General features: G+C 42.5%; 1 protein-coding gene across 8 annotated transcripts in view; it reads left to right on the top strand.

The window, feature by feature from the left end:
* GRIA4 (glutamate ionotropic receptor AMPA type subunit 4) overlaps positions 1-11,645 on the top strand; it is a 368,862-nt gene extending 357,217 nt beyond the window's left edge. For 3 of the 8 annotated variants that reach the window (XM_034665671.1, XM_034665669.1, XM_034665676.1), the window contains exons 15-17: positions 3,812-3,926; positions 6,106-6,240; positions 10,530-11,645. In XM_034665671.1, the coding sequence (XP_034521562.1) occupies positions 3,812-3,926; positions 6,106-6,240; positions 10,530-10,694 (415 nt within the window). In that variant the 3' untranslated portion in view covers positions 10,695-11,645. Of the gene's footprint in view, positions 1-3,811; positions 3,927-6,105; positions 6,354-10,529 lie in introns of those variants that run through there. The other 5 variants (XM_034665673.1, XR_004626994.1, XM_034665670.1 and 2 more) reach the window with 5 other exon arrangements.
* Positions 11,646-19,788: the final 8,143 nt, after the last annotated feature.

A 19,788-nucleotide genomic window follows, 5' to 3' on the forward strand; every position in this document is an offset into this window, starting at 1 on the left:
TGTATTGATGTAACATGTAGCACCAAGCGAATAGGTGGTTACAATCTAAATGTTATTAATGCCCTCCTCTGAATTTGTCATAAAAGGCAGTGTTTTAATGCCCTGAGCTAACCTAGGGCAGAGTAGAGCACCAGGAGGCAGTCACCGTGTCATTTTTGGTTTGTGCCTTCTGCGGGTGACTGGCTTTCTTTTCAGAGTCGCCTGCCTTTGCTGCGTGTCAGACCAAAGCGGAAGAGAAGTTAAATGACGCCAATTCCGTGTAGTGGGGATGCGCTCATTGAGAGGCCCGCCCCAGCATCTCATGTTGTCTGACTTTCAAATACAGACTCTTGGTGGAGAGAACTCACTTTTCTGGTGGTGATTCAGCTAATGAAGGTGGAAAACCATGGAAAGCTCAACACCCCCATGAATGGGTTCCTTTGAGGAGACAGGTGACCCACCTGCCGTTCACAGGATTATAACCCCAGGGGACATCCCCAGCCTTCCATTCAGCAGCAAATTTTAAATTTCTGGCCATGTGCCTTATTTGTGGGGAAAAGAGGATTTTCTTTCCTCTCAAGGAGCTTGTGATTTAGTAGACCCAACAGTTGAACTAGAGTCACTGTGGAAGTTTCCGGTCACAGCCCATGGCTACAAAATAATGAGCATCCCCACTCACCTGGTAGCCATTCCCAGAGCATGAAGTTCTGACCCCAGCTGCTCTCAACCATCAGGTTTCAGGCTGAAGTGTAAAAATTTAAGGAAAGAAATACAAAGGGCTCTACCTCTTAAGAAATAATGATAATAATAAAGCAGAAAGGCAGGATTTGGGGGCTGCAAATCCATTTTTTTGAAAATTTACTACTTTAATAATGTTATTATTAGTGCAATGTGGTTTTTTTAATGATCCTAAGAAATTCATACTTCTTGTGAATAAAGTAATAGAAGAGCATTAATTGGCAATGAACCAATTTAAAAATATCATTACAATGTCTAAAACTCATTTTCCTCTCTGATGAATCTGATATAGTTTAGTCTGAGCACAAACCATACACAGAATTTTATGCCAGTTTTTAACATGAGTTATTTAATCCTGGTTCTAGCTGGAAATTTTGGCAATGCCTGTAATCATTAATGATGTATAAAGTTATTGATTTTTTTCTGTTTGATACCTTATTCTACCTTATTCTCCTCTATTTGAGGCACATTCACGAATGTGGATATTCATATAAAAATCATTTTGTAAATGTGATTACCAAATAATGCCTTCCTTAGGAATTATAGTAGATCACATGATACCCATTTTTAATTTAGCCCTTTGAAGACTGTAGCCCATTCCTGACTTTAAAGTACATCACAAGTGGTCTGCTCCCCTTCACCATAGCCATAGAAGCCAACGCAAGAGTGAAGGGATTATTACTAAAAATATGAATTCATAAACAGAAAAAAAAAGTGGCAAACAAAAGCCAGAGATCTCCCGATAATGAATTCCTTTCTCAGTGCCTGGTATTCCACTAGTTGACCATTAAGTTTGGCTTCTAATAAATATCTTAAATTCAAAATTCCAATCTACTCATAAAACCAGGCTCCTGCATTGATTAGCTGAAGGAACAAAGAGGCAAGGGGGGAAGCGAAGGGAGAAGGGGAAAGTAGGACCTTAAGGACACCCCTTCTAGAAGAAACTGGAAGGAAAGTCTGCTTTCTTTTTCCTCCCCTTTTCAGCATGAAGTCCTCCTCCCAGAGTACCCCATTCAAGAAGTGCAGCGTAGGTTCATAGAATACACCTATGCAGGTGTTAAAAAGGCTTTGGTGAGCAGTCTGGGGACCTCAAAACTTAGAGTATCAAACGAAAAAGCTTGCTCTGGATTCAAAATAATTTAAATATAGCAACTTTGCAGAGAGCCTACTCTGCGTCAGATACGCTGGTAAATACCGTTTTACAAAGGTGAACGAGGTACGGCTTCTGTCCCCGGGGAGTCCCCAACTCACCAGCCAGCCTGGGGTGAGGTTTTGCAATAATCACCTCATGAATGGGGGTTGAGGTTATAGATAGTAAAACCTACATTGGGGCCTGATTCACCAAGCACCCCAGTTAACCAAAATCTTCTTCCTGCCCCACCCCCAAACTCAGCGTTTAGTAGAAAGTGTTAAATCATGCTCAGATTTTGTTCCAAAATACAATGTAATTTTCTAAAAATGTGCCAAATGCATGTTACTTCTAATTAAATCATATTGAGAAAACAGTTAAAAAGAAAAATTTATATCTTAGAAACTTTTTTCAGACCTGACAGTACAACAACAACTTAAAAAGAGTTTTGGCTTAACAGTTAATCAGAAAACTCAATTAACCAGAACCTCCGTTTCCTGAGTCTTGCGTTGTGAATGTTTTTAACTGCACAAGCTATGAAGTCAGACTTATAAACCCTGATTCAGCTGCTTCCTAGCTGTGTGGCTAGATGATTTAATCTCTCCATGCCTTGGTTTCCTCATTTGTAAAATGCAGGTGATCATAGTACCCAAACACATAAAATGCTTCCAACAGCTCCCTGTACCTAGGAAGGGTTCCGTCAGTGTTAACTAGCATTATCAACATCATTACTACTGCATTACCTGGTTGTGCAGATAAGTTTATGGAATTAATCCCCTGGCAATTAGATCAATGCATGCTTTGTCTCTCTAAATGCACTCAATATTTCCTAGAAGCAGTGAGGCATTGGGAGACAGAGCCAGACAAAATGACTGTGGCAGCCTTAGAAATGTCAAGAGAAATTCAATGAGTGTCTCTCCAAATGTTTGTAAAAGCAAAAAGAAACAGAAACCAAGCCCAGAAACAGTAGCGACAAGAGATGTCAGGAGTTACTGCTCCCCACCCATCATCTCGGACTTCTTTTTTATACACACACAGGCGGTAACATGGGAATGAAAACTGGGGCTTTCTTAGATTCCTCGGAATACTGAGACTGAGTGATGACTGGCCTTTTCCTCCTTGAGACTCCTTATATAACACCAAATACTAAAGGACTCAAATACGGTAGAAAAGAAAAGTGGGCCTTTTAGGAAGGGTGTTTTTTCCTAAAAAATCTCTGTTCCCCAAGCCTGTCCTGTACCTGCTGGGAAGCGTCCGTGGAGTACATTATGGTCACTTCCCTTTGTATGCACAGCATATTAATGTGAGAGACTCGAGATAGATATTATTTAGGTTAAATACTGCCATTCAGAAGGGGAGTGTTAGCATGGGCTTAGACTTTCATGATTCACGTATTTGTCTGCTAAGGACCTTCCTGGACCCTTTGTCAGTAATGCCTGCACCCTCTTTCTCTTTCCGTTAGTCCTGGATGAGCACGGTTAAGCAGCCAGTGTAGACATACTTTTATAGCATAGAGTAAATTCCAACAACTGAATCACAGTCTAGGGGAGAGCCCAAGCCAGTCCCCGCCAGCTTCTGTGCATGTCAGTCTGTCCATCTGCAGCCACTCCCATTCATTTCAAAAGTGGGGGGAACACAAGGAGCTTGCGGATCCCAAAGGACTCCCACCATTGTGCTGGGAACATCGTAAATGCTCCAGCAACGCCACCCAGGCCAATAGTTTTGGGTTCACAGTAATTGCATACATTTTATTAACGACTTCTCCCTAGCAGTATGCACCTGTTACCTAAAGCGATGGAGCAGGCCCCAGCCGTATGTCTGGTTCTGCACCTGGGCCTCCCTCACGAGACATAGCGCCTCCTGTGGCCTCTGCTCCGTCACTTTGCCATGCGATTCTAATGTAGTTTGACTTGAATAACATAAAATAACATATATAATGTTATTTATGTTATTTTCCACGTGAAGAACTCCTGTAAACCTTGCCGTTTTGAAACTCAGTGAGGCAGGCGTCTTAGACAAGCTGAAAAACAAGTGGTGGTACGATAAAGGTGAATGTGGACCCAAGGACTCTGGAAGCAAGGTCAGTCGTCGCACTCCGGGGCCTCCCCTTGTGCTCACAGAGCCGTAGCCGCGAGCGGTTGTCACAGTGCACCGACCCACTCACCCGCCCAGCTTAGCTCATGCCTTCTCAGATAATGGCAGCCCGTTCCCCCACTGGTCAGGCTTGGGTTAAAACTCAAGCTAACTGCAAAAGTAAATACAGTAATAAAATTCCTTCTGTGATCCTCAGACTCACGTACCACTAATACGAGTAGTGCTTCTGGGTGAGGGTTTCATTTGTTTCGGAGGCAAAGGCCACGAAACCTATTATTTCAGGAAGCGATGCATCCTCAAAACAGGAAGTGGGAAATTGTGTGGTAGCCATCCAGAGAAGGATTTTAATTATTCAGCCTATCGTGTTTGGAAGTTCAGTCTTCTATCACTATGTCGCCAAGCATTCCACTTTAGTTTGAAGAGGCCCGGTTATGGTTCTGTGCTGACAGGTGCGCAGTGGACTTTCCGACTGGGTTCTACTGAAATGCTTTTAATAAATCAGCATTTCTGAATCATATCCTCAAGTTAAGATCTCTCATTCATGAATTCTTGTTAGTGCAATGCAGAGATCTAGAGACCTGATTCCACTGAGTACAAATAAAAGCAGTGTTATAAATGGTTATGTTTCTATTCTAAAGGAAAAAAATGTAACAACGTATCAGTGAATCTAATTACCTGCGCAAACTAATAGAATGTAACGAGTGCCCAAAAGCCATAGTTGAGGATTCTTGAAATCTTTTATTTTTTTTATCTTCTTTAAAAGAAAAAAAATATTAGTTATTCTAAGACATGAAACAAGTAAATGGCTTAAATAGGAGAGCCTCCATTCATTGAAGAAAGAGACGAAGTAATGTCACTTGATACCTTTTCAGGGCTTATCCCTGCCTTTTAATCAGTTTTTTCCTGCCTTTGAACCAGAGTGGAATGAGACAAACTTGGCCAATTAATGAAATATTTATTTTAAATCCCTATGCCAAGCCAGAGAAGCATAAATATTTAATGAGCGATGATTTTAAAAATGAGGTGACCCTAAATTTTGGCCCAATCAACTAAAATCATGACTAACTGGACAGTGTACATAGTACATCTTTTGAATTAAATACTCTCCTAATAAAACTATTTAAGTGTCTGAATCACATTTTGCACAAAACCTACAGCCGGGAAGCTGACGGCCACAGGGCATCCTGCAGGGAGTCTGCCCCAAATACTTTCTCCAGTCATGTTATGTAATATACGCATTTCCAATTTATGAGAAAATTCTGAAATCTTGTTTCAGTTTTAGTATCTTCCAATCATATGCTTGACTATTTCCAAATTTATTTGGAATTTATCTGGAGAATAGTATGTCTTAACTAAGTATTTTTAAGTGGGAATGGAATCTTATTTTTAAATCAATAAAAATAGTCATAAATTTATTCCTACAAAAATAATTTATGTCTCAATTAACCATGGTAATTTATATATTTTTAAGTTATTTTTTAAAAAGTTACCTAAATGCGATGCATACATAATTATTCCTAAATAATATGTAAAATTGACACTTTCCAGAAGATTTCCCATACATATGTGCCTGCAAGAACAAATAATGTGTACCCTACCACATTATTTACGTATCTCTGGTGAAGCAACAGTGAAGAAAATGTGAAACTGTTAGCTAAAAAAAAAAAAAAAACTCACCAACAGCAAAACTTAGTTCCTTAAGTAGGAAATGTGAAGTGAGATTTATACAAGAGAAATTCAAACATTAAAGTATATGTAATGGCAAGAAAGCCAAAAGATACCCCCTTCCTGTGTAATTGGGTTTTAAAGATGCCATTTTCAAACTTAATAATAAGCCCACTTCTGCCACCCTGTGTAAATATATAAATGCTTTCATACGGCTAGGTATAGTGGTTTTCACTGCATATTTAATAATGATAAAACGTTACAAATTTTATTGAATGTAATTACACGCAGTTTTATCAGTAATCATCATCATTTCACTTCTCCTGAGAGCTGTAAGCTTTATGCTTAAATCCGTAAAGCTCCATCAGTGATTTATACATGTAAATAATTTCAGGTTAAATTAGGCATTTGCTTTAATTAGCTGTTTGGATTTCGTGTGTTCTTTTGCCTTCTGGATGTGACATTTCCGCGGTTAACGGAAGTGTCTTTGTCTCCCCCAGGACAAGACGAGCGCCCTGAGCCTGAGCAACGTAGCCGGCGTCTTCTACATTCTGGTTGGCGGCTTGGGCTTGGCCATGCTGGTGGCTCTGATAGAGTTCTGTTACAAGTCCAGGGCAGAGGCGAAGAGAATGAAGGTGGCAAAGAGTGCACAGACTTTTAACCCAACTTCCTCGCAGAGTACCCAGAATTTAGCAACCTATAGAGAAGGTTACAACGTATATGGAACCGAAAGTATTAAAATTTAGGGGTAGGACTTAGGGCTGCTACAGTGAGTGCGTGATGCGTCCTGTAATTGCAGTGTTGTGCCCTGTCTGTCTAGTGGTGATACTGCTTGCTTCTGACTAGAGCTTTTCTATTCTTGAAAAACTGCAGTGCAAAGTGGTTCGGTTTTCTTTGGCTGCGGATGCACTGTCTAAACTTTATGTTGCCAATAGATATCTGCATTGAAAGGGTCAGAAAGACAAAAACAAACCTCCAGGATTGCTCTGCAAAATGGTCTAAAACAGTAGATCCTACCCGAAATTTGGGAGAAAATGGAAATTAGTTCTGGGTTTCCCAGCAGATGCATCAGGCTAATCTCCGTGGAACAACCCAATTTTAGGAGAATTGCTCACAAAATCAGCATAAAACCATTCCAAGTGATCAAAGCTTAGACAGTTGCCCACTTTGATGTGATTATGTATTTTCTGAGAAACAGCTCCAAGCACATAGTAAGTGCTCAGAAAATTTAAGCTCCTATTCTGTTTTGCATTAACCATCATTCTATATTTTTTAAGAGTGAAACCCTGCTGTTTGCTCATCTCACAGTACCTTGAGCCACACCTTTAGGTAGGCGTGATTGTCAGAATATTGACTCCAATTCATATTTAGTAGATGAATATCAACTTTCACCTTCAAGGTGTCTCTAAGAAGGATGTGCATTTTAGGCAAGACGGCAGTTTCTCCGTCAAAGATGTCAGCAACGTCTATGTTCTTTAGGAGGACACAGGAAAAGATAAAAATTGCAGTGAATTATTATGGCCTTCTTTTTTTTTTTCCTTTTCAATCATTTTTAAGTAGGCCCAAGCAGACCCGCTTACTCACATCCTCTCACTGTGTCCCAATAAAACATCATAAATATTTAGTGAAATGTAGGAAATGAAGGAAACTTTTTAAGAATCTTAAGTGTCTACTACTTTTTTCTTGAGTGAATAGAAAGTGTATTTAAAATAAGATCTGAAAGCATTTGTTATTGTTCTTCCTAAAATCAGGTCTCTAAGACCCATTTTCTAAAATTATATATAATAGTCAACTGAACAGGCTGCTCACTCTGGTTACAATGATGAATGAGCCTCTGAACCCACAGGAGACATTCAGTGCTTGATAAACCTGAGAGTTGAAAACCCAATATAATTTTCATAAGATATACATCTGAGGTTATGCCAGGTAAATAAGCTTGTTTTTGATATTTATTGATATAAAAGCTATTGAAACACTTCGTTCATATCTTAAAACAAAGAACAAAAGCCATTCCCTTTTACCAAAATCTAGTTGCTTTTATCCACAATCTAGAAATCAGTGGATGACTGAGTGTAACTATACATAGATGAACCCCAAATGGTTCTTTCCCAATTTTGTGTAAAATAATTAAGAATAAGACCCTCCGTTCACTCAGATCAGAATGTTTTGAACATGTCTTCTGATAGCAAAACAACAAACAAGGAAACTGTCAAGGTCTCTTGACCATTATAGAAATGCTGCTATCTTAATAATTATATGATTGAGGAGAGATTTTCCCAAACAGAAAAACCAGTATGTGACAACTTTTCAGAGTCAATTATTTGGATTTTATTCTGGAATTAATTTTTTGTCTTTAAAAAAGGCTGTTTTTGTTTTTGTTTGGTTTTTGGTTTTGGGGTTTTTTTTTTACAAACTGATTTTTCTTTGGCATAGCGAAAGCATTCCAACCATCAGCAAGGTCCAAGGGTAAGGTTGCAAAGAAAAGAAAAAGAATATGAGAAAATTCTAGAAACGCTCATGGATGCCGGTTCATTACCAAAATCTGGGAGATTGCTAAAGAGATATAAAATCCCAGGCTATGTGCAGACAGTTGACGTGTAATAATGTTTTTGGAGTCAGAACCTGGCATTACAACGTATCACACAGATTGCCTCTACAGTTGGAGGTAAACTTCTAAGACAATAATTTCAAATAAAAACAAAGCATTCCAATCCATGACTTTTAAAAAGACTTAATGGCATTCAGGGTAAATGAAATGGTTTACACCTAAGAAGACTTGGCAGCTGTTAACCGTACTGGCATATGAAATGGCTTTTTCCTTTCAAAAACTCCTTTGGCCTCAATTACCCAATTTTTTTAAATGATTTTTTATTATATTAGTCACCATACAGTACATCCCCGGTTTCCGATGTAAAGTTTGATGATTCATTAGTTGCGTATAACATCCAGGGCACCATGCAATACGTGCCCTCCTTACTACCCATCACCGGCCTATCCCATTCCCCCACACCCCTCCTCTCTGAGGCCCTCAGTTTGTTTCTCAGAGTCCATAGCCTCTCATGTTTCAATTACCCAATTTTTTGTTAATCTAAGTAATATTGTCCTAGAATCCCAAAAACAAAACCTGAAACCTTCAATGTAGAAAATATTTACTCTAAAAATGATCATCCCTCATGGTAACATGTGGAGTTAAGGTCATAGCCTTTAGCCTCAATGATCCAAACAAACCTAGGCCACGTGTAAATTTATTTTAAAAGTTTTTCAATTTGAGCAGCCTCAGTGGGTTCACAGCAAGCTGAATAGAAATGACATTTTATGGAAGAAGCAGGAGTTATAAGTATAAGAATTAATAACACTAAGGATGAAAAATGCTAAGATGTAAAGAGAAAATAAGGAGTTATCAACGATTTATTAACTATTACACTCAGTTGCATTCATCTATAGAGAAGGAAAGATTACTTGAGAGCGCACGATTCCTGTTTGGGGTGTTTCCTTTCTTTGCAAAGCGAATCAAGGAAAAAAAAGGAAGCAAAAGTAAATTTTAGAGCAAGAGCCTTCTGAAAAAAAATCCCTTCCAAAAATTACAGTGCTTTTATTGTATTTCTTCATCAAAAAAAAAAAAACAAAAAACTAAACTAAACCAGTAGATTTTAAAAAATAATTATCTATTTAATGTTAAATGTTGAAAACGAATCTGAGGAAACAAATTCAAGCTATGGTCTTGGTTCATTTTAATTTAGCAATGAATAGTTTCTGTAGAGATTGTATCCTGACTTCTGATTTCTGAGACTATTCGCTAAAGAACTATGATAATGACCTTGGTTTTTATCATAGTTGAGTCATTAACTAGCATTTTGACTTTATCAGGGTATCTGATCTCTGAACCTTTACATTATACTATTTTCTACTCCCATCACTAGTTTCATTATTTAGTATACAGTTATTCTAATACTTCCAGAGCAGAATAAGTATAGGGATGGAATTCCTAAAGAATTAGTTAAACTTAAATTCACAACAGGGAATTAAGATATGAGTTACGAGAAATAAATGATCTAAGCCGTAACAAACTTGGGCAATATCTCATTTGCCTTATTTTCCTCTTGAGTTAACATTAAAATTCAGTTACTAGAAAAAATGTGAAGGCAATGAACAAGCAGTAATTAGATTTACATAATAAGACTGTCTGTTTCTCTTCTGTGTAATATTGTTATCTGCTACTGACTTAACGTGACAGAGAACAGGAATGTAATAAGGATTTCGGAGACCTGATCCCATAACATCTCGGTCTGGGAAGTTCCCCAGTGGTGAGCGTTGGTGAGGAATTGCAGCACACTCCCTCTCAGTGCACCCTCTTTAAACACTTAGAGCTTCTGAAAATATCCAGCCTCCAGAATAGGCATCGAATGGACTTCATGTCACTCACTGTGCTGTTCGGGGTCATGTCTATACCTGGTGTGAATGAATGGAGGTGTCTGTGGATAGATCTGTGTTCCAAAGACAGGAAGATCTGTCATGAATGCTCTGTGGTTTGTTTAGACAACTCATCAGTTTTAAGGATAACGCCCACACTGTAAAAATGTTGTCAAACGTAGAGGAGATTTTTAAGCAGGACCAGAAGTACTAGGGTGTAGAGGGCTGCAAGGGGAAAGCTGTGCCCCGTCCAGATTGGCCAAACGAAACCTAGTTTGACGAATTCAAAACTAGTTCTAAAACACGTAGGACCACAACCTCTAGACCGATTTATTCTTCGCTGTAGTTGAGCTTTCCTTTCCTGTAATGAGCAGTTTTCACACGACCCAAAGAATATTGGAAAAAATGCAGATGTCTAATTATTGATATCTTGGTGTTTGTTGTGTCGCCTTTTGTCGAAGAAACAAACATTGTAACAGTGCACGCTCTTTCTGTTTCCTTTCCATGCACCCAGCTGACCTTTTCTGAAGCCATAAGAAACAAAGCCAGATTATCCATCACTGGGAGTGTAGGTGAGAACGGCCGTGTTTTGACACCCGACTGCCCCAAGGCTGTACACACGGGAACTACAATTAGACAAAGTTCAGGATTGGCTGTCATTGCATCGGACCTACCATAAAAACCAAAAACATAATTGAGTGCCTTAATCAAACTGTGTTGGTGAACGACGGGAGCGCACCCCGGGGCGCGCTGAGCAGGTGCCCTGGACCAGGCCCCTGACCAGAGCGGGCAGTGCGTCCCGATGCTCCCGGTCCCGTGGCAGCAACGCGTGCATGAGCTCCGCTCGGAAACCCAAACTCAGATTTTATATCAGGAAAACTCACAATTTAGGTTTTTTTGGGGAGTGGGGGGGGCTGGGATGGGTGTATTAACAGCAACAAATTTCACTCGAATGGACTTAAAAACTAATCAGACTTGCGAGTTAGCGCATCAAACTGTGAAGTTCTTGCTCAGAAAGGCCTGTCTTCACCGCAAAGGATAAACTAGTTAGAGAAGTCAATGAACACGCTAACGTGCGTCTCCAGCACACCCACGTGGTCCGTGGAAGACTCTCCGGCTGAGAAAACACATCACAAAACTGTGATCGGAAAATAATCAACACTCATGTAAATCCTTGAAAATAATTTAAAAGAAGTATTTACACTTACTTTGGAGAAAACAAATACTGAAACATGCTTGCTTTTTAACTGACGTAACTTCAGTAGAGGACGACACAATTCTTTTTTCTAACCATCTTAGGGAACAATACATGGCAATAATTGATATAAATGCCATCACTGTAATAAACTTTAGAGACTTTTTTTTTTATAAAAGTCGTTGGTCATCTCCTTGTTGCCGTAACCTCCACTCTGTCACATGAGTCGGTGTCCACAGATTGCGTTTGTCTCACTACCCGGAACACACAAAAACAAAGACAGCGTTACCGTGAAATCATCAAGTCTGCAATGTAGAGTCACAAGAGACTACGGGTCACTCATGGTATCGACCTTATTTATAATCTTGTTCTGTGTACAAAATTGTGGTTTTTGTACCCACCAAAAAGAATAAAACAACGGACATTCTTACACTATCTACACAGCTTAAAGTTTGTTTCTTACTGTTATTAAAAGGTATTTGAGAAACTATAAGACTACGTAGGAGGGATTGTAGAAGTCAAGTGGGGGCCGTATGGGGACATGTAGCTAGCTCTTCTTTCTGCATAATAAGCTTCCCTCTCTTACAGATGTTTGCGTTGTGAGCAGGTGAAATCGTCACAGATGGCGTGTTTGAATTGGGTAACGACCCGTTGTCATTAACAGCAACATACCCTGTAATCGCGTGTTGAAATCTTACTTGACTGTATTTTGCTGCATAAAATAATGTGTCTCTTGGGCTTCTCTCCCCATTCCCCTTGTTCCATTTAAATCACTTGAAGGCACGAATAGTAGTTTGTAGTAGACAAAAAAAAGAAGAATTTGTCCTTGTTTTTTTAACTGGAAATGGTGAAGAAAATTATATCCATGTTTATTTCCCCACCCCACCTTATGTTATGTATGGATTAAGTTAACGTGGTTCAAAGGAAGGTGTAGATCATTCGAAATGATAAATGAGTACTAGGGTGCAGCTAACCATCACACTCTGTAGAGACCTTGGCAGAAAGCACAAGTTAGGATGATTTTGGAAGTGTGGCCTTGAAGGACGAGTTCGGCTCCCACAGATGGAGAGGCCATGGAGAGCATTAGGGGTGAGTGGGGTCCGACGCGCTGCGTGTCGTAGACTGTTGGAGGCGTCGCTAGATGGGCTGCAGCGAGCACAGGCTGTGACATCACGGAGGATAAAGCTGGAGAAGGTGAAGGACCGACCACCTTGCTTCCAGCCTGGAGATTTCCATCCCCCGACGATCTCTGGCCTGCAGGAAGAGCCACCTCTAAACGCTCAGGTCTGATGACATGCTCACATGCACGGGCCCCTCAGGAAAAGTCCCAAGCTCCGGAGCAGAGTAAATAAGTCCTCCTGAGACCTGGTCCCTACTTCTCTGTCCCATGACATCTCTCACCTGACCCAGCCTCCCCCTCCTGCCCGCACACCTCCAGAGCAGCACGCAGGACCCTGCATTGACTCTTTCCTTGGGCTGTCCCTTTCCCCTGCCTCTTTCCCTCACTAACCTGGACTCCTCCTTCAGTACCAAATCGAATTGTACCTGCCCTAGGAAGGTTTCCATGACGACCCACCACCCGCTGCCCCCGAGACCCAGTTAGGTGCCCTTTCCACGTTTTCTCCCCATCACAGCACTTGCCATGTACCGTATTGTACTTGCCTGTGTACTTGTCTGTATAACTTCTAGACTGTAAGCTCCTTGAGGGCAGGGACTGTGTCTATCTTGTTCACAGTTGTATCCCCAGCACCCAGCACAGTGCCTGGCATATTGTAGGTGCTTAATAAATATTTGTTGAATGAATGAATGAATTGAATCGAATTAATTAAGTGGAAGCAGAAAGACAGTATCTTTCCTTGTTAACAGTCTCTACTGTGTGTGTTAAGTAAATAGGTCAAAACAAAGGCTGGGGGTGCCTGGGTGGCTCAGTCGGTTGGGTGTCCGACTCTTGATTTCAGCTCAAGTCAAGATGTCAGGGTCATGAGATCAAGCTCCACGTTGGGCTCTGTGCAGGGCATAGAATCTGCTGAATATTCTCTCTCTCCTTCTCCCTTGGCCCCTCCCATCCCATCCCCTCTCTTTCTCTATCACTCTCCCCCTCTCTCTCTCCATCCCTTAAAAAAAAAAAAAAAGGAAGGCTGAAGGATGACGTTGTCCGTCTCACTGGAAGGAGTGGCTAAAAAAACAAGATCTGACGAATTTTCTGATCAGAGGAGACGTTATTACATGTCATTGTACTAGCTATGGAATAATTTATTTAGCTAGAGAAATTGTCATAAGGTAATTAAATAACCCAAACCAGCTGGCTTGTTTTTTTACCCATTCTTCTAAAGATCTCTTTCATTTAAGTCTCAGAGTCGATAAGTGACACGACATTAAAAAGTTGTATTTCTCATAGTTTAATTTCTTCTTTTTGTTTTGCATTATTTTCTTTCTATATTAGTAATAGTTATATAGTTAAATTCCTATATTTCCCATGGAATAATTCTGCCAAAACCAGAATGTTAAATCTGCCATCGGGACAAAGGGATACCCTATCTGGACTCCAATCTGAGGAAATGCTATAAAGCTAGGTAATGTGATTTTAAAACATTTATGTTTAAATTCAGTTAAAAACATTTAAGTTAAAACATTTAGTTCCATAAAGAACTCAATTATCAAGCAAGCAAGACCACCATCTAATGCAGAATTCCCTGAATATATCAGGCAAAACCAATTTTGAAGCTACATCAGCTGGTAGTACAGCCCTGTGGCCCAAAAAACTAAGAACAGGGCTGTTTGACAAATGATTTTCCACTGTTAGGTGTGTAATGAATGTCTGATATATTCCTCTTCCTGCGACCTGCTTACAAATTTTGCTATGAGCCGCAGGCTGGTTTTTGTGGTCGGATTAAAGGGAGTCAAGGAGAAAATTCTAAGTCCCATATTTGGGTTGATGCTAGGCCAGAAATAACCCTAATAACATGTCTCCTTCCCACAGAAATGGGCAGATATTTAGTTTGGGACTTGTCCTTCCTCATGGCGAAGAGCGAAGTCTCGTTCAATTTTTTCTGGATCTGGAGATGGTAGGTGCGAGAGGACCTCTACGACACATACGTAAATATCCTATTAAATTATGATGCCTAAGTCATGNTATTTAGTTTGGGACTTGTCCTTCCTCATGGCGAAGAGCGAAGTCTCATTCAATTTTTTCTGGATCTGGAGAAGATGGTAGGTGCGAGAGGACCTCTACGACACATACGTAAATATCCTATTAAATTATGATGCCTAAGTCATGGCTCCCGTGAGGGGCTGCCTTAGGAGATTTGGGATCCTGGAATCCTGAACACAACCTGAGCCTGCTCCAATAGATTATCGTGATCTCCTCCTCCGTGTCTTCTGACCGACACTTCTGAAGTTCCTAAACATTTAGCAACGGCTGAAAACTGTAGAGACTTACTTCTCGAGCAGAATAGGTCTAGAGTCACAGCGATCAGAGTTTCAATATGTGATTCCATGAACTGATTGGCTAAATGAATAAAGGACTGCATGAAGACCCTTGAAAGAAATTGCCTGTACAGAAACCGAGTCAGCTCCTCAGAGTGAGTTCCCCAGTGTAAACGCGAATGCCCTCAACGTTTTGTAGCAAAGAAGGGATTTGGAACAATTTAGGCCATAACTGGCTTCTCCTGAAGATTGACCTTATCCTTTGGTCACCTAAAATTGGTGCTTTTCAGACTTGTAAGGAGTTGAAACTGACGAACTCCATCTGCCTGAGACTTTCCCAGAGCCGTGATTCCCGGCCGGTATTCCGTCTGTGTCTAAGCACAATTAAAGTCTGACCGCACCATTAATCTTCCAAGACCACCGTCAGAGCAGGTGGCTTCTGGATCCTGGGCCTCAGACCTGCACAGCAACTCGGAGCTTGGTCCACTAAGCCTCCATCCGCGGCATCCTTGGTCACAGCCTCACAGGGAAATCGTCCCTCTCTCATCCCACATTCTCCTTCAATACACTCCTGTGTTTCTCATCCTTCTTCCATTCATCTCCCCACTGCCTCCCTCTCTTCCTGACCTTGACATCATTCTCCCTAGTACCCTCACTACACACAGTAAGGAAACTCCCGCATCCTCAAGCTGTCCCCAGAGCACAGTCCAGTGCCCTGATGGCATCCCTCCACATACCACCAGCTTGGAAGGGAAGGGGATGGCCATCCTGGCAGTTACACCTCTGACCCAAATGTATAAATCCCTCCTCTTTGAGGTATAGGTCGTCCACCATGCCATCAAATGGATCGCCCATTGTCTGTTGTGTCTGCTGAATTTTCCACCACTGCTCCACATTCATCAACAATTGTGGCATTTGGCTCATTCTTGCACTGCACCCCAAGTTCTAGTATCATCTTGAGCGACCTCAAGGCCAGTGGAGGTACTTCATATAAACCCTAGCCTTGTAGTTCCTAGACTTCCTATTGGTCTCTGCCTGTGAAATTAAAGTCACCCACACCAGCAGACATGCGGCCAATCTTATGGTCGCTCACCTTCTCATCTTCCTCCAGATGATGACTGACTTCCCTCCTTCCTTTAATACCCTAGTCACTGAAGAGAGACCTCTCACCCCAACCAACTTCTCTATTTGGTTCCATCACTTCATCAAAATGTCATCCCAAGGTCACCAATCAACCTCTTGTAGCCATATGAACTGAACATTTTCAATAGGGAACTGAACCAACTGATCTCTTCATTCTGTAGCTTCCCCCCTAATTCTCTGCTTATTCTTTGTCCATCTGTTTTATGTTCCTCATTTCCTCCAACCAAACTACCCATGTTACCCAGGGTTGTGTCCTTTGCTTCTTTTTCGTCTCACAGCACATGTTCCACCTGGTTGATCTAACCACCGTCAAGATGTCTAGAAACACCCATGCACTGTTCACTCAGAAATCTCTATTTTTCACTCCAGTCCCACCTATCCAAGTTCATGTGGGTCATTTCTTTTTGACTTCTCAGCTGAAACACGTCCAATTCCTCATCTTCTACTCTATATCCCTACCTCCTCTTAAATTCTCTGTCTCAGTGAGGGGCACTACCATCTCCCTAATCTCACAAATTAAAGCATGGGTGTCATTCTAGAATGCCCTTTCTGCATCATTCTCACATCCAGCCAATCAGCTTCTTAAATTTCTTGTCTCTTCTAAATATCTTCCTACTGCATCCTGTGCCCTTCCTCTATAATAGGACCAACATTTCAGAGACTCATGATTTCTCACTGTTGTTCCTATAGTTGTCTCCTGATAGATCCCCTTTCTTCTTGTCCCACTGGTATCTCCTTCGAGTCCAGTCTCCAATGGCTGCACGGGTGATTTCCCTGATAGCTGATGCTGTCACCTTCCAGATGAAAATAACTCAGAGTGTGTTATAGGACATTTGTCAATATCTCCAGTAGCTTCTCTTACTTTCCACTCCAAGAACACGAAAGTACTGCTCACAGCTAGTTTTCCAAGTGTGCCCTGTTCTTTCCCTTCTAAGTTTGCTGATTATTACCTCTCTTTGCAATGCCCCTGCCTCAGACAGGGGTCTGAGCTATAACCAACAGAGCCCACTCTAGCTCACTTAAGCAGCAAGTGCATTCATTAACAGACACTGGATAGTTCACAGAATCTCTGGGAAAGACAGAGCATCTGGCTGAAGGCAAAGCAGGCAAGAACGATACCAAAATTACATCACTGATCTACCCCTAAGCCTCATCCAACTTCCCGTGGACACATATGTAAGCAGCAAGGACGCTGAGCAGGGCACTTGTGTTTGTACCGTCTCTGAGCATGGGCTCTATTTCCTTCTCAAGAAACAGCCACACACAGCCTCTATCACATCAAACCTCAGGAAGGAGTATCTAGCTCATGGGGCTTGGTTGCCTGTGATCTAGTGGCGACAGAGACGTGGAAACCAAGCACTGGCTTCTACCATAGGGAAGCACAATTTGGAAAATAAATACAGGAAGGTAGTCCAAAGAAGCTGAATGGCCACGAACTGTCACTATCTCCCCTGTTTCTTTATGTCTAATACCCGCTCGTCCATCAAGAAGTGTTGTAGAAATCACCTGGGGCACACAGCCCTACTCTCTACGCTTGGAGATCACTCCCCTTCCTTCCCCGTGTCTTGTGCTTACCTCCACGTGGATGTACACCACTGTTCCATGATTAGTTTTAGAAATGTCTCCACTTGAGCTCTCCAGACTCACTGATGACATAGACATCAATGATGAGAGCAAAGAACACATTTTGAGGGGCGCCTGGGTGGCACAGCGGTTAAGCGTCTGCCTTCGGCTCAGGGCGTGATCCCGGCGTTATGGGATCGAGCCCCACATCAGGCTCCTCTGCTATGAGCCTGCTTCTTCCTCTCCCACTCCCCCTGCTTGTGTTCCCTCTCTCGCTGGCTGTCTCTCTGTCAAATAAATAAATAAAATCTTAAAAAAAAAAAAAGAACACATTTTGAGCTGTCGGGCCAGACAAAACCAGATGCAAATCCTTGTTCTGGCACTAACTCCTCGGCCTCTGGAAAAAGCCTGTTGTCTCACGTATAGAATGGGAACTGGACTACCTAGCATGTGATGTTTCTGTGAAGTCGAAAATGAGTGTTTATGGATTGCTTCTCACGGCGCTGAGCTCAGGGGGAGCCTGTTCACAGAGCCACATTTATACCGTCTCTCTGGCCTTGGGCTTCTGCGTCCGTCTAGGAAATAGAAAGCTGAAGAAAAAAAAGGTTATTTTCTCAAAAGCCAAATAATCTACGCAATCATAACTTTTCTTGTGTGACTCTGAAAGCTGCTCAAGTAAACTGGGTTCCAGAGAAGGTCAAGTCCCTTCCAGGAGAACTGGGTTACACTGGTAGCTTCCCGTCTTCAGCGGGGAGGAGGGGGTGCGCCAGTGACCAGCACTGTGGCCAAGAAGAGCTGAGCTGAAGCAATAACAGATTCTTAAAGGCCAAGCGTGGCTATGATGCAGGTAGGAAATAGCAGAGGACACTGGACCAAGAGAATTTGAACTCACTTGTAAGCCTTTTTTCGTGACCCTCAACTGAGTGTTTAGAAGAAAGAGGGAGGGGAGAGCAGAAGACCGGACAGGGATCCCCTTGATGGATGGAGCAGGTGTGCATGAGGCGAACAGCACCTCCGGGGGTGGGGGGACCCCGAAATGCTGCCTGACTTCCCAGACCTCTCTTCTACAGGTCAGAAGTCATAGGGTCCTGAGGAGGACCAGCAAATCTTTTTGTCTCCATGGCATGAAGACATCCTTCTTCTGGAAAGGGAGCTGAAGCGCACATCCTCTCTCTCTGCAGGAATTTCTCACCCGAGACTATGGTTTTGCCTTGAGGCGAGGGGAGGACGGAGTACTGAGAAGGTGCAGGCTGCGAGGTGAAGGGAAAGCTGCCTGCCCCTGACCGGTGCTGAGTTCCACCGAGGGGAGGGCTAGCTGGCCACCGGGCCGCACAAGCCAGGCGCTCTGGAAGCGGCCACACCTGCCCGCGGGAGCGAGACAACGAGAAGCGGGGCGCGGGGCGTGGCGCGGGGCGGCTGTGATGCAGGTGTGCACGGGCGGCTGGAAGCGAGGAGTTCATGACTGATTACACGTGATGAAGCGTAATCAAAGTAAGGGGCTCCGAGAGCTTCCGGGTCAGGCAGCACGCCCACCTTCCGGGAGGGTGACACAGCCCAACTCCTCAGGGACACACGCTCCGGCAGCGGGGACCCTCCCAGCGCGGGCTCCAGGAATCCCTTCTCCTGCTCATCTGTAAACTGTATCGCAGCGTTAACACGCTGATAAACCAGGTAAGCGCTCGTCCTGGTTGCTGCGAGCGGCTCTAGCAAGTCATGGAATCCAAGGAGAAGTTCATGGGAACCTCTGATTTGTTGCCAAATGGGACAGAGGGGGTGGGTAGCCGGGGACCTACTAGCTGCTGGTGTCTGAGTGCGGCGGGAGCGGTCTCGTGGGCGTCCGTGCTTAGCCTGTGGCATCTGACACGACGCGGTCAGCGTTGAGCGAATTCGTAACACGCCCAGCTGGCGTCATGGAGCGTTGCTAGATGTGGGGAGAGAACCCACACATTTGGGAACCCGATGCGTCAGAAGGGCTCTGAGTGAGGACAGACACACGGAAGGAACACTAGCGAGTTTTTCTAACACGGTGGTTCTATTTCTAGACCAGAGTGGGAAGTTTCACCGAACCATTACTATTTAAAACCATTTACTCATTCAAAAAGCATTTATAATGGGTATGAACATTAAGACTAGGTTATTTCTTTAAAGGAATCTAATTTCTCTTCCAGGGCCAATGAGGCCAATGAGGCATTTGCTGCAAGAGTGAAATTTAAAGGGGAACCAAAAAGCCAATAATCAAGGTAAATAACATCGTACATACAAAAGAATGAAACTTGACCACTCTCTCACACCCTACACAAAAATAAACTCCAAATGGATGAAAGACCTCGATGTGAGACAGGAATCCATCAAAATCCTAGAGGAGAACATAGGCAGCAACCTCTACGACATCGGCCACAGCAACCTTTTTCATGACACATCTCCAAAGGCAAGAGAAACAAAAGAT

The sequence above is a fragment of the Ailuropoda melanoleuca genome, chromosome 8 (genome assembly GCF_002007445.2).
Source record: "Ailuropoda melanoleuca isolate Jingjing chromosome 8, ASM200744v2, whole genome shotgun sequence".
NCBI lineage: Eukaryota > Metazoa > Chordata > Mammalia > Carnivora > Ursidae > Ailuropoda > Ailuropoda melanoleuca.